The sequence below is a fragment of the Schistocerca piceifrons genome, chromosome X (genome assembly GCF_021461385.2).
Source record: "Schistocerca piceifrons isolate TAMUIC-IGC-003096 chromosome X, iqSchPice1.1, whole genome shotgun sequence".
Lineage (NCBI taxonomy): Eukaryota > Metazoa > Arthropoda > Insecta > Orthoptera > Acrididae > Schistocerca > Schistocerca piceifrons.
The window spans coordinates 64009379-64025431 of NC_060149.1; the positions used below are offsets into that span (position 1 = coordinate 64009379).

General features: G+C 44.5%; 1 protein-coding gene across 1 annotated transcript in view; it reads left to right on the plus strand.

Annotated features, from left to right (window-relative positions):
• Positions 1-16053, plus strand: part of LOC124721738 (dihydropyrimidine dehydrogenase [NADP(+)]) — a 295913-nt gene that overhangs the window by 222628 nt on the left and 57232 nt on the right. The window contains exon 17 of the mRNA XM_047246840.1: positions 13784-14014. Within this exon, the coding sequence (XP_047102796.1) occupies positions 13784-14014 (231 nt within the window). The remainder of the gene's footprint in view (positions 1-13783; positions 14015-16053) is intronic.

Sequence of the window (16053 nt, forward strand, 5' to 3'; positions counted from 1 at the left end):
AGAGAAACATTGAAAGAGATATTACACATCTAGAGTGAGATATGAATCCACAGTAAATATCACCTTTGATAGTGTAGTGGTAATGCAGTTAAAACGTTGAAGTTAAACATTAAAAAAATATAAAGGGAACAAACCAGAAAACATCAACACTAAACTAAACGGTGCCCATAAAACAATTTAAATTAAATCAACAATCGCAATAAAATAAAATAGAGCACTAAAGAACAGCTTGAAGAGGTGTAACATATAGAAGGTGATACAGAAACGACGTGAAACATTGAATTGACATTTGTAAAGACAGAATATAAGGAGTAAGTAGACAATCATAATAAAAAATAGGAACAGGAAAAATGGAGGAGTAGAATGGAACAGACATTGTGGGAAGCGTTAGAGAACTGTAAAGATTTAGTGAAATTTAGATGAGGGGAAGTATTGAGCCCTGTTTGGTGGTTTAGTATTAAATCAGGACTGGGGGTCAGATGCTTGTTGACTTCCAGGGCCGACAACAGATTACGTTATTTGCCTTTGTTCGCTAAGTGGAGGACATGGGACTGTGACTGGTTGCTGTGGCCCTCACTCAGTATATTCTCAGCAGATGTTAAGTCACAATACTGCACCTTCCAACTACATTCGTGTTCTGTCAACCTAGTTGTTATGTCTCTGCCTCAATGACCAACATAAAACTTATCCAATCAGGATAAATAAATTTGTACTCCTCGACTTCCATTTACAATTCTTCTGCAGGCTATTCCTCAGTACTCTTGTCACACGCTAAATTTATTTTATTAGGATTGTTAATTTAAATCGTTCTACAGGCGCTGTTTAGATTACTGTTAACGTTTTCATGGTTCGTTTCGTTTCTATTTATTTACTGTTTAACATTTTAGTTGCGTTAGCACTGGACTGGCAAAGATGACAGTTACTCTGTGTTGGTATCTCTCTCTGGATATGAAATATTTTTCAACGCTGTTCTTGAATATTGTGTCCTCTTTGACGACGCCAGTGAATTAAAGTTACGATGGCCTTGTAATCCGAAAAACCGATAAACAAAATAAATTAATTCTGCAGAACGTACACAATATTCAGCTTTTCATTTACAATTATGAAGTTTTTCTACCAAGAATCGACGGAAGAATCAGTTAATCCTGTTATATTCGTTGTGGCATGGAAGCAAGAGGCCTCCAAATGTCATCTTAAAGAATATCTTGCCACGCCTTAATTACATTCCCTTCTAAGGTCACGCAGATTGCTGGCTGGAGACTGATGTGAATATATACGTCTATGTAACGTATCCTATAAATGCTCTATGCTTGACAAATCAGGGCATTGGGGATGCCTTCAAGGATCCGTACACTCTCCTGCGGTTTGTGGTGTCGACTACAGTTCGAGTTCTTGCATTGTCCTACTGGAATATGCCATTTCATACCAAGGTCACGATGGGTAAGTCATCTAGGGTTACGATTCGTGCCACAACATACTGGCGAACATTCTGCCTCCCCTCTACAATTTCCAATCAGTCCTGTTGCCATAGCCCATATCATGATCCAAGGAGTTGCTGAGATATGGACCTTGAGAATCGCTGCTTCCTATGACCTTTCATCAGGTCGTCTACGGACACGTTGGTATCAATACGAATACTAAAAACAGAAGAAGGACCCATGGCTGAACACTACAGAATGTCACCCAGTGACCTAGTTGACTATGGCTGTACGCCATGCAAGTCTCTGTTGACCGTGGTACGGTGTCAGCGGTAAACGACGCCTGGCTACTTCAAATCTCAATCCAACTTCAAATAATCTGGTCACGACTGTTTACGATGCTACTCTGCTTTAACCTCTTCCCGGATATCAGCTATTGTCACCCGTCTATTCGTCAGAGCCAGGCGACAATCCTACGATCTCGTGCCTCCTCCTGTTGCCACACTGCCATCCTGAGTACACGCCGTCTGCCCTGCAGACACTGCACTGCAGCCAACTGTCTGTGCGAACCGTCGGTGTGATGCTACCAAGTTTTTCATGCCGATGATTCGACCTTCTTCAAAGTTCGAAATATGGTCCATGTGCATGTTCTCTGGGCCTGCTGCGTTTCGATCTTCATCTAAAAAACTGCAGTAACGTTAACCACGTCCATTAGCCATCACGCAATCACATCTTCATCTTCCTGCAACGTCAGCCATGTTCAATAGCCATCACGTAATCACATCTTCTTCATCTGTAGGCACGACACTGTACTGAAAAAAAACTGAAAATAAACTCACATAAGAATGAAATTTGAATCAACACATTCAAAAAAATGGTTCAAATGGCTCTGAGCACTATGGTACTTAACTGCTGTGGTCATCAGTCCCCTAGAACTTAGAACTAATTAAACCTAACTAACCTAAGGACATCACACACATTCATGCCCGAGGCAGGATTCGAACCTGCGACCGTAGCGGTCACGCGGTTCCAGGCTGAAGCGCCTTTAACCGCACGGCCACACCGGCCGGCTCAACACATTCAACAAGCATGGAAATACTGGAGTATCTGTTTGGTAGCGTTTAGTCAAGGTGTTCATCACGTAACAGTTTCCATTTCCGTCAGTGTATTTGCTTGAATTAAGATTTTTACGCAAAAAATAGCTCGTTCCTATTCCCCATAAGAACTAATTTTACTCCATTTGTCAGTTAACTACAACATTAAATACACTACTGGCCATTAAAATAGCTACACCAAGAACAAATGCAAATGCTACACGGGTATGAATTGGACAAATATATTGTACTAGAACTGACATGTCATTACCTTTCCACGCAATTTGGGTGCATAGATCCTGAGAAATCAGTACCCAGAACAACCACCTCCGTCCATAATAACGGCCTTGATGCGCCTGTGCATTGAGTCAAACAGAGCTTAGATGGCGTGTACAGGTACAGCTGCCCATGCAGCTTCAACACGATACCACAGTTCATCAAGAGTAGTGACTGGCGTATTGTGACAAGCCAGTTGCTCGGCCACCATTGACCAGACGTTTTCCATTGGTGAGAGATCTGGAGAATGTGCTGGCCAGGGCAGCAGTCGAACATTTTCTGTATCCAGAAAGGCCCGTACAGGACCTGCGACATGCGGTCGTGCATTATCCTGCTGAAATGTAGGGTTTCGCAGGAATCGAATGAAGGGTAGAGCCACGGTTCGTAACACATCTGAAATGTAACGTCCACTGTTCAAAGTACTGTCAATGCGAACAAGAGGTGACCGAGACGTGTAACCAATGGCACCCCATACCATCACGCTGGGTGATACGCCAGTATGGCGATGACGAATACACGCTTCCAATGTGCGTTCACCGCGATGTCCCCAAACACGGATGCGACCATCATGATGCTGTAAACAGAACCTGGATTCATCCGAAAAAATGACGTTTTGCCATTCGTGCACCCAGGTTCGTCGTTGAGTGTGCTCCCTGCCGCCGTTGGATAAGCAGCTGCAGCAGCAAGTCGTATACTCCTAGCTCACTCATTTGTTACATAGTTTAATTCTTAATTTCTTTGCGTGTTTTTGGTACTTGCATTGTTTAATTCATAAATTTCGGGCGTATTATAGTATTTGAGAGTTGTAGCATCACGTTTTAGTACCTGAATAGTGTAAAATCGCGTAGTCTCCTTCCGCCGCCGAGCAGTGTCAGCATTGCGCAAATAGCAGCATTACTGCATTAATTAGGCAATCTTGTATTTTAATAACCGTTTAAATTTTGTGTCGATTGGTTTGCGCTCTCTGTAGATTAGTTCAGACTTTCTTTGCACAACAGTTTTTAGCATGGATAGGGACTGCAACTGCTGTGTTCGGATGCAGGCTGAGTTGGCATCCCTTCGCTCCCAGCTTCAGGCAGTGTTGGCTTCGGTCACACAGCTTGAGGCTGTTGCCAATGGGCGTCACTGTGGGGTTCCGGATGGGGGTTTGTCGGGGACGGCCAGCTCGTCCCACGCATCCCCCGATCGGACTACGACTGTGGTTGCCCGGGATACTGCCCGCATTGAGGCTGATCCCTCACCTGTGGTAGAGTGGGAGGTCGTCTCAAGGTGTGGCAGGGGGCGAAAGACATTCCGGAGGGCTGAACGGAAGGCCTCTCCAGTTTGTCTGACGAACCGGTTTCAGAATCTGTTTCAGGCTGATACTGATCTTCGGCCTGACATGGTTGCTTGTCCTGTTCCAGAGGTTGCCCCTCAGTCTGCAAGATCCAGGCGGTCGCAGAGGGTGGGCTTACTGGTAGTCGGGAGCTCCAACGTCAGGCGCGTAATGGGGCCCCTTAGGGATATGGCAGCAAGAGAGGGGAAGAAAACCAATGTGCACTCCGTGTGCATACCGGGGGGAGTCATTCCAGATGTGGAAAGGGTCCTTCCGGATGCCATGAAGGGTACAGGGTGCACCCATCTGCAGGTGGTCGCTCATGTCGGCACCAATGATGTGTGTCGCTATGGATCCGAGGAAATCCTCTTTGGCTTCCGGCGGCTATCTGATTTGGTGAAGACTGCCAGTCTCACTAGCGGGATGAAAGCAGAGCTCACCATCTGCAGCATCGTCGACAGGACTGACTGCGGACCTTTGGTAAAGAGCCGAGTGGAGGGTCTGAATCAGAGGCTGAGACGGTTCTGCGACCGTGTGGGCTGCAGATTCCTCGACTTGCGCCATAGGGTGGTGGGGTTTCGGGTTCCGCTGGATAGGTCAGGAGTCCACTACACGCAACAAGCGGCTACCCGGGTAGCAGGGGTTGTGTGGCGTGGGCTGGGCGGTTTTTTAGGTTAGATGGCCTTGGGCAAGTACAGAAAGGGCAACAGCCTCAATGGGTGCGGGGCAAAGTCAGGACATGCGGGGACCAAGCAGCAATCGGTATTGTAATTGTAAACTGTCGAAGCTGCGTTGGTAAAGTACCGGAACTTCAAGCGCTGATAGAAAGCACCGAAGCTGAAATCGTTATAGGTACAGAAAGCTGGCTGAAGCCAGAGATAAATTCTGCCGAAATTTTTACAAAGGTACAGACGGTGTTTAGAAAGGATAGATTGCATGCAACCGGTGGTGGAGTGTTCGTCGCTGTTAGTAGTAGCTTATCCTGTAGTGAAGTAGAAGTGGATAGTTCCTGTGAATTATTATGGGTGGAGGTTACACTCAACAACCGAGCTAGGTTAGTAATTGGCTCCTTTTACCGACCTCCCGACTCAGCAGCATTAGTGGCAGAACAACTGAGAGAAAATTTGGAATACATTTCACATAAATTTCCTCAGCACGTTATAGTCTTAGGTGGAGATTTCAATTTACCAGATGTAGACTGGGACACTCAGATGTTTAGGACGGGTGGTAGGGACAGAGCATCGAGTGACATTATACTGAGTGCACTATCCGAAAATTACCTCGAGCAATTAAACAGAGAACCGACTCGTGGAGACAACATCTTGGACCTACTGATAGCAAACAGACCCGAACTTTTCGATTCTGTATGTACAGAACAGGGAATCAGAGATCATAAGGCCGTTGCAGCATCCCTGAATATGGAAGTTAGAAGGAATATAAAAAAAGGGAGGAAGGTTTATCTGTTTAGCAAGAGTAATAGAAGGCTGATTTCAGACTACCTAACAGATCAAAACGAAAATTTCTGTTCCGACACTGACAATGTTGAGTGTTTATGGAAAAATTTCAAGGCAATCGTAAAATGCGTTTTAGACAGGTACGTGCCGAGTAAAACTGTGAGGGACGGGAAAAACCCACCGTGGTACAACAACAAAGTTAGGAAACTACTGCGAAAGCAAAGAGAGCTTCACTCTAAGTTTAAACGCAGCCAAAACCTCTCAGACAAACAGAAGCTAAACGATGTCAAAGTTAGCGTAAGGAGGGCTATGCGTGAAGCGTTCAGTGAATTCGAAAGTAAAATTCTATGTACCGACTTGACAGAAAATCCTAGGAAGTTCTGGTTTTACGTTAAATCAGTAAGTGGCTCGAAACAGCATATCCAGACACTGCGGGATGATGATGGCATTGAAACAGAGGATGACACGCGTAAAGCTGAAATACTAAACACCTTTTTCCAAAGCTGTTTCACAAAGGAAGACCGCACTGCAGTTCCTTCTCTAAATCCTCGCACAAACGAAAAAATTGCTGACATCGAAATAAGTGTCCAAGGAATAGAAAAGCAACTGGAATCACTCAACAGAGGAAAGTCCGCTGGACCTGACGGGATACCAATTCGATTCTACACAGAGTACGCGAATGAACTTGCCCCCCTTCTAACAGCCGTGTACCGCAAGTCTCTAGAGGAACGGAGGGTTCCAAATGATTGGAAAAGAGCACAGGTAGTCCCAGTCTTCAAGAAGTGTCGTCGAGCAGATGCGCAAAACTATAGGCCTATATCTCTGACGTCGATCTGTTGTAGAATTTTAGTACATATTTTTTGCTCGAGTATCATGTCGTTTTTGGAAACCCAGAATCTACTATGTAGGAATCAACATGGATTCCGGAAATGAGGAAAGTTTCCAACCGATTTCTCATACACAAATAGCAGTTGACAGGCGTTGCCTGGTGAAACGTTGTTGTGATGCCTCGTGTAAGGAGGAGAAATGCGTACCATCACGTTTCCGACTTTGATAAAGGTCGGATTCGCGCATATCGCGATCGCGGTTTATCGTATCGCGACATTGCTGCTCGCATTGGTCGAGTTCCAATGACTGTTAGCAGAATATGGAATCGGTGGGTTCAGGAGGGTAATACCGAACGCCGTGCTGGACCCCAACGGACTCGTATTATTACCAGTCGAGATGACAGGCATCTTATACGCATGGCTGTAACGGATCGTGCAGCCACGTCTCGATTGCTGAGCCAACAGATGGGGACGTTTGCAAGACGACAACCATCTGCACGAACAGTTAGACGACGTTTGCAGCAACACGGACTATCAGCTCGGAGACCATGGCTGCGGTTACCCCTGACGCTGCATCACAGACAGGAGCACCTGCGATAGTGTACTCAACGACGAACCTGGGTTCACGAATGGCAAAACGTCATTTTTTCGGATGAATCCAGGTTCTGTTTACAGCATCATGATGATCGCATCCGTGTTTGGCGACATCGCGGTGAACTCACATTGGAAGCGTGTATTCGTCATCGCCATACTGGCGTATCACCCAGCGTGATGGTATGGGGTGCCGTTGGTCACACGTCTCGTTCACCTCTTGTTCGCACTGACAGCACTTTGAACAGTGGACGTCACATTTCAGATGTGTTACGACCCGTGGCTCTACCCTTCATTCGATCCCTGCGAAACCCTACATTTCAGCAGGATAATGCACGACCGCATGTTGCAGGTCCTGTACGGGCCTTTCTGGATACAGAAAATGTTCGACTGCTGCCCTGGCCAGCACATTCTCCAGATCTGGTCAATGGTGGCCGAGCAACTGGCTCGTCCCGATACGCCAGTCACTACTCTTGATGAACTGTGGTATCGTGTTGAAGCTGCATGGGCAGCTGTACCTGTACACGCCATTCAAGCTCTGTTTGACTCAATCCCCAGGCGTATCAAGGCCGTTATTACGGCCAGACGTGGTTGCTCAGGGTACTGAGTTCTCAGGGTCTATGCACCCAAATTGCGTGAAAATGTAATCACATGTCAGTCCTAGTATAATACATTTGTCCAATGTTTATCATCTGCATTTCTTCTTGGTGTAGCAATTTTAATGGCCAGGAGTGTATATTCGCCGCAATCTTCTATTACTCCCATATTCATTTATATGATTCGTTCTTTAGGGTGACTCATATGTTCTACTCTCTTTTTATTTAAGATAAATCTCCAGCATTCTCTTAGATATTTTTTAAAATATTGTATTGAACTTACGTCATAATGATTCTCCCCGTATGATGTTGTATATTATTTCATTCCCTATTTCAACTCTTTCGTACTACACGACGTCTCTGAAGTGAATACTTACAACAAAACGCTCGTCTTGACCGCAAGTATTTATTTTATTTCTCTCATCATTAATCGTTTTAGCATTATGCTGCCGGCCCATGTGACCGAGAGGTTCTAAGCGCTTCAGTACGGAACCGCGCTGCTGCTACGTTCACAGGTTCGAATCCTGCCTCGTGCATGGGTGTGTGTGATGTCCTTGGGTTATTTAGCTTTAAGTGGTTCTAAGTCTAGGGGACTGATGACCACAGATGTTAAGTCCCAAAGTGCTTAGAGTCATTTGAACCACTTTGGCATTATGCCTTTACGCCATTCTCAAGGAACAACATCGTGTTGATACAAAGTATCGTGTCCAACTTAATCGTTTGCTTTGTTACGTGCTAGCACCACTCCCTGACGCCAATGTTACGACGCGAATCTGGAATCGCTTTGTAATTGGGAAGTCAAGCGAAGTGTGAGTGTGAGTAGCCCAGTGGTCCAGAGGTGTCAGTGACAGAGCATTATCTGTAAATACGTTTATTGGTCGAGTAAAGTGTACAGAGGCTTAGCTTCTTCAAAGCTGCTGGCAGCAGCCGAGCACGGGGAGCACGTAGCGCGAAGGAATGCTGACGCCTCGTCAGCACGCCGTTGCCGCCGCTCGCTGCCCACACTGCGTGCACAGCTGGCCAAGGCAAGCTCAGTCCGCAAGATGTACACTACTGGCCATTAAAATTGCTACACCACGAAGATGACTTGCTACAGACGCAAAATTTAACCGACAGGAAGAAGATGCTGTGATATGCAAATGATTAGCTTTTCAGAGCATTCACACAAGGCTGGCGCCGGTGGCTACACCTACAACGTGCTGACATGAGGAAAGTTTCCAACCGATTTCTCATACTCAAATAGCAGTAGACCGGCGTTGCCTGGTGAAACGTTGTTGTGATGCCTCGTGTAAGGAGGATAAATGAGTACTATCGCGTTTGATTGTCTTTCTCACTGGTTCTTCGACACGGACTTCCTCCGAAAGTTGCGTTTTTCATAGGAACCGAACTCCCACCTATGAGCCAGTGGCTCTGAGTACAAGAGCTTGTTTGTCCCCATTTATCGGACCTGTTAGCGCCCCTTGCCTTGCTGTGGTTATTCCTGTAATGAGTCGAGGTCGTCGAGCTCGATCTGCTGTCAACGTTTGACTTTCTAGCGGTGCTCAGATGCGGAACTACATAATGTTACGACACAGTGCATTGCTAAGTAGCCCAGAGGTTTTTGCGTTTTTGCCTATCCTGTTCTCGAAGTCTCTAACTTTGGAGATAGCCTATACTGATATAATGATTGGCACATCAGTTCAGCTCCAAACTACTCCGTTCTGAGCTTGTCTGGCGGAATTTTAATAAAATTTTAAGCTTGTACAATAAATTTATTCCGCTGTGCAGCAGCGTTTACCATTAATACGATTATTTGGATGCGATAGTTTGCATCGACAGGAAACGCGTAAGGCTAAAAGAAATAAAATAAAACGAGCGTCTTATTATAAGTGCAAAATATGACCACCACGTCTCACAAGGCTTTTATGCAATACGTATCGTTAAGTGAATACATTGGCGAACAACATGGTCCACTGTTCCAGTTTCTCCACAGAAAGCTACCGTTAAGTCGTCGTCCTATATTATCCAGATGCATAAGATAAGGCCCATCCATGACTTACAAGAAAATGGATCACACCTCTAAAGGGTACGATTTAATTACTCTTATGTCTCCCCTTAATATAGGGAAAGAACTCATAGACCCGACGACCCGTTGTACCTGGATTCCAGTCCTCCTGTGATTCTATCATAATGCACGGAGCGATTTCTTTCCTGGGGTTCGCTCTTTTCCCTAATATCTTGGACAATTTTTCTGTTTGTCTTCTTCGAAACCAGTATTGCGCTCCCTTCTTTCTAACTGCCGGGTCTAAGAGACATTATTCCTAACATGATGAAAAGAGCTTCCGCAGAAGTGTTCCTGTATACATTCTGTAAATCGTATAAATATGCCCCCTGCACTTTGCGTAGGGCTTGCTTAGGTTCAACTAGTCTTATCTAATGCGCCCACGTACTTGAAGTGTAATCTACAGTTGAGTCAAGAATAGTATCATGATGCAGTCTGGTATTTTTTAAGCGTAGGTGGAACTTACGCAGGTGAATTTCTGCAATTTTGTTTACGAGGCTAAGAACTCGTTGGCAGACAATTTTGAAATGTGTGTGAGTGTTTTACGTACAACTCAAGTACCTCGTTACCGCATATATGTGAACCAAATTATTGGTTTTTCTTATTGTTGGATTTCTTATCCATGACAGATACCCTTGGAGCACAATGTATAACGTTTTGTTCCTAGCTATTTTCAGTTTTTTCTGAGCACCTAGTATGAATCAACGACACAACACATTGACAATTTTCTTCTAATTTTGACCTGCGGTTTCTTGTTACTACTGTCAAGTCGTCTGCGTGGGCCATGAATCCTTTTGATAGTTCGCCTACTTTCTGTAATAGAGTTTCCAGACAAATATCCCAGAACACTGGTCCATACAAAGAGCCCTGTGGGAATCTTTAGTTAGATGCTGGGCAGGACTCTGCTCTATAGTGTTTTGATTTTCCTTCTGTACTAACTTGTTACTAAAATTCTGTTCATTGCCACTTGTATGGCATCTACGAGCTCTTCGTCATTTTTGTTCACAAAAATACAAGTACAATCGTACTCCATCTGTCTGCCGTATCTTGAACTCAGAATGCAACAGTTCCCAGTTTGCTTTCCGTAATTTGTAGCTGCGCGTCGTTGTATTATAATCTTCCACGTTATGCTCCTCATTAGATAAATTCAACTATCAAAATTTTCTAACAGTACATTTATAACACTCATGTGTCTTTTATTACATCCATACGTTGTTTTTTGACGTCCTCGTAGTAATCTTCTGCACGCGTTAAGCTGGTGTACAGAAAGAACGATTATATACGCTGGGAAAGCCACAGATCAAAAATTACGTTCCTTCACTATTGCATGCACTGTGCGTTGGCTGTTACACCAGTCAAGTGTCTGACCTTGCAGATCGTTACGGAATCCAGTAGCGTAACCTCCACCAACTAATAGCGTCGTTTCTGGATTTCCTTAGCGCGTGGAGGTGGTTCGGCGCTTATTGGCGATTCCCACTTCTCTCTACCACACAAACCGAATGGTCAACGCACTAACCAGTATACTTTTAATTTGAGGGCGGCCATCCAATTTTAGTCACAGAAAACGTCTGTTAATTCACTCAATCATATCCCTACTACATCGATTCTAACACATTAGGATGCCATCGAGCAGTAATTTTTTTACATATGACTTAACCATAGCAAATTTGAACGGGCGAGTGACCACAGTATGGATTCTTCAGAAGATTGTTTCTTCTCTCCTGCATCTGCGAATTCCACCAGAGTTTGCTCTAGGGATTGTCAGTATTACCGCTTGTTGTACGTGACTCAGCTCTACGACGTATTTTCTGTTCGATCAACATCTTGGTCTTTGTTCTTTACAAAATGCCTTAAATGGTTATGCTTTAAATTGGTTATTAAAATGTTTCAGAGGCCAACCCGATACTGCCTTTATAAACAGCTACGGAGTACAGGCTGTATCAAAAGGAATCATCCGATTTTTAAAAAATCATAATTATTATGTTATTTGAGATATGTGCGTGAAAAACGTACCGTTGGAAAGACAAAGCTCTCGAGGTTCGCATGGTTCCCGCCACAATGGCACCTGGAAGTGCGGGAATTTTTAAATCAAAGGATTACTGAACGATGCATCGGTCGCACAGGACCAAATGATTCAGCCTTACATTACTGGCCTCCAAGGTCACCGGACTTGACAGTATGTGATTATTTCTTGTGGGGAGTTTATAAAAGACTCTGTTTATGTGCCCCCTTCTGTGGTGACGTGTGGGTGCTATTCTGTCATTCTGCGCAATGGATTAATCTGAGATGTACCCTTTACCCTGTGGCTCCTGCAAGACGCAATTTCCACCCCCATACTACTACAGAAGTCAGACAGACGCTCCTAACGTTCTAAAGAGAAATGCCTGAAAAACTTTCAGCAATAAATATCTTCTAGAGTCGTCCGCTGTAAGGAAATGACACAAAAATTCACAAAATTTCTTACGTAACTAATGGGATACTTGGGTACTGGAGTAGTGCTAGTTAGTGTAAGAAAAACACGAAGCTAACGAAAATTATTATTTATTTTGCAAAAATTCTGAGAAATTACAATGGCACTTTTAGTTATGAACTGAAAAAGTTATTTCGGGGTTCTTTTCGGAATGTGAAGTTACCTCTTAAGGATAGGATTCGCCAATGAAATTTCTATACAAAGTTTAAGATTGTTATTGACTTGTCAGAATGGCTGAGAGCTGCCCTACTCAACTTGAATAATTATCTGTTAGAATGTTGCTAGGTACGGTCGAGGCTGTCGTGTGTGAAATGCTGTGAAGTGTACTGTTGTGGAGGAAATATGGGGCTCGCAAGAGCTGTAGCGCACAATACTGTAAGCTGCGATGACTGCTGTCTGCGCCGCTCGCTGCTGACATATAAGATAACTCTCATTCTATCTGGATTGACCTTCGCCAATCAAACTCTCCCTACGCCTTGATGAAGTCAAGGACTCTTACTCGCCCCTAGTCTAACTATTGGCGTGGTACACCGGTCAGATAACCAGTCCACTGCGATGCCACTCAAAAATTCGCTCGCAGTCGTTTAACTATAACTCTGTCCGTTCACACCGCACAATAAGTGTGGCAGCCAACACAATGAACAACGCTTAATCGCAAGGACTCAATACAGAGTCACACTCTGATTCGCTCTCGACAGAAGTGCTCTCCCAGTGAAGTACTGAGGAGACACTTGTTCCTCGCTCTTTGAGTACACGTACGAGCTCGCACGCTCTCGTTACGTGTTCTCGCTCCAAGAGCGACAATGGAACGGCCCCTCTCCACGCCAGACGTGAAGGGGTATATCTTTCAGTCTCTTCCATTACTCCTTCAGCTCAAGGCATCAGAATATCGTCTGCCAATCAGCATTGCTCTTCTAAAACGGGAGAATGACGTTTCGTTTAAGGCGACCAATCCGGAAATCTGTAGCATCGGCGTTTGGCGTTTGCTGTCTCCCTGTGAAAATCTCTGAAACTACGTGCTATATTTGTAAAGAATGTGCGCTCCCACACAAAGTAGTGGAATTTGCTTTTATGCCAAACACGAGGTCGTTCTTCCTTTCACTCGGGCAAATGATGTCTGCTCCACAGGCGGTCGAGGTTGACTCGTCCTCTGAAGGGACCGGTCTCCCAGCGTGTGGTCTGCCTCTCTCGAACTAAAAGCTCTTGTGATGGTCGTGTCTGGAATGTATGTGTGTACGCCACCCTCGAGTATTTCAACCACGGTGCGCTTACTTGTTATTTGCATATCGTTTACATGAATTCATACAGCACTGACTTTATCTTATCGAGTTTGGGTTCGAATGAAGCATCTTGATGTGCGGAATATGATTGTGAGGGTGGAATATGTAAGCAATGAAGGTCAGGAGACCACGATGTCTTACACCCTTACCAACAACAATGAACAAACTGAGACATCGCATAACAGCAGCTGTGGAACTGTAGCTCAAGACATGCTCGCTGCAGTATGGGAACATTGACATATGGTGTGCATCTCAAGAGGGGCATATTGAACATCTATGAGACTGTATGAAAAAAAATTTTTTTGAGTTTCCCATTCATCAAGAAACAAAATTCTTTGTATACGTTTATTAGTTTCAGAAATATAGTCGTGCCAAGTCGGATGATTCTTTTTGATACATCTTGTTCATTTGCTGCTTGCAGAATTTGCCTCAATTCGGCGAGCATCTACAGAGACGAGAGGAGATCATAGCGGAGATGAAGAGGAAGCAGGAGCCCCTGGGTGCAAGCAAACCCTCCGAGCCGCTGAGGCCTGCGTATCAGCCGCGTAAGCCGGTGCCCAGCGTCCAGGACATCGTGGGGCAGGCGCTGCCACACATCGGCGCCTACAAGGCTCTCGACAACACCAAGCAAGTCGTCGCCGTCGTGGACGAGGTGAGAGGCAATCTTCTACAAGCTAACACGTTGGAATCATAACGTGTAGGCTTCCACGGCCTGCATCTTCATTAATTAAAACTTCCGAGCTAAGATGCCGTGGTCGAACAGTAGAAATTCTTCCTCCTGACGTTTCATTGCCAACATCTCCCGAGATTAGCCAACGACTGACTGCTAGGCCGGGACCAGATTCATCAAACACGTCGAGGACTGGCGGTACCTATCAGTCATCTGTTAAATCTCCATTTATTTATTAGCGACACAGTACAGTTTTGTGATTGGAATAAGGTGGATAGGCAAACATTTAGATTTATGGAACGTAGTGCAGAACTGTCTTCTAATAGGCAGAAGAAAAAGTTTGACAATTTATAGAAGGACAGACAGGAAACACCGGTTACAGACAATTCCCGTAGGTCATTAATTTGTCCGGAAAAGAACTATCTAAGGAAGACGTTTCTGTTCTCTCAAAAGGAGGAAATTTTGCAATTACTCCACTGAAGGTTCCCACGGAGGATACTGTAGCTAATATAAAAGCGGGAATTTGTCTGTAACCATCACATTCTGCCGATGAAATTAGGGTAGAAACAGCGAAGATGCTAAGTAAAGCTTAGCCACCTAGCAGTAATTTGTCTCAAGGAGAAAAGAATGAGTTACGGAAGATTGATGAGCACAAGAATATTATCGTACTTACCGCTGATACGGGCAGTGTTACCGTTGTGTTGAAGAGTGAAGACTACCACAGTAACGTCAGTGACCTCTTGGATCCTACCACTTATAAAAAGTTGAAAAAGGATCCTGTTGTTGTTGTTGTTGTTGTTATTGTTGTTGTGGTCTTCAGTTCAGAGACTGGTTTGATGCAGCTCTCCATGTTCCTCTATCCTGTGCAAGCTTCTTCATCTCCAAGAAACTATTGCAATCTACATCCTTCTGAATCTGCTTAGTGCATTCATCTCTTGGCCTCCCTCTACGATTTTTACCCTCCACGCTGCCCTTCAATACTAAATTGGTGATCCCTTGATGCCTCAGAGCTTATCCTACCAACCGATCCCTTCTTCTAGTCGAGTTGTGCCACAAATTCCTCTTCTCCCCAATTCTGTTCAGTACCTCCTCATTAGTTACGTGATCTACCCATGTAATCTTCAGCATTCTTCTGTAGCACCACATTTCGAAAGCTTCTATTCTCTTCTTGTCTAAACAATATATCGTCCATGTTTTACTTCCATACGTGGCTACACTCCACACAAATACTTTCAGAAACGACTTCCTGACACTTAAATCTATACTCGATGTTAACAAATTTCTCTTCTTCAGAAACGCTTTCCTTGCCATTGGCAGTCTACATTTTATATCCTCTCTACTTCGACCATCATCAGTTATTTTCCTTCCCAAATAACAAAACTCATTTACATCTTTAAGTGTCTCATTTCCTAATCTGATTCACTCAGCACCATCTGATTTAATCTGACTGCATTCCATTATCCTCTCCGGCCGCTGTGCCCGAGCGGTTCTAGGCGCTTCAGTCTGGAACCGCGCTGCTGCTACGGTCGCGGGTTCGAATCCTGCCTCGGGCATGGATGTGCGTGATGTCCTTAGGTTGGTTAGGTTTAAGTAGTTCTAAGTTTAGGGGACTGATGACCTCAGATGTTAAGTCCCATAGTGCTTAGAGCCATTTGAACCATCCATTATCCTCGTCTTGCGTTTGTTGATATTCATCTTATATCCTCCTTTCAAGACACTGTCCATTCCGTTTAACTGCTCTTCCAGGTCCTTTGCTGTCTCCGACAGAATTACAATGTCATCGGCAAACCTCAAAGTTTTTATTTCTTCTCCATGGATTTTCATTCCTTCTCCAAATTTTTCTTTTGTTTACTTTACTGCTTGCTCAATATACAGATTGAATAACATCGGGGATAGGCTACAACCCTGTCTCACTCCCTTCCCAACCACTACTTTCCTTTCATGATCCTCGACTCTTATCACTGCCATCTGGTTTCTGTACAAATTGTGAACAGCCTTTCGATCCCTGTATTTTACCCCTG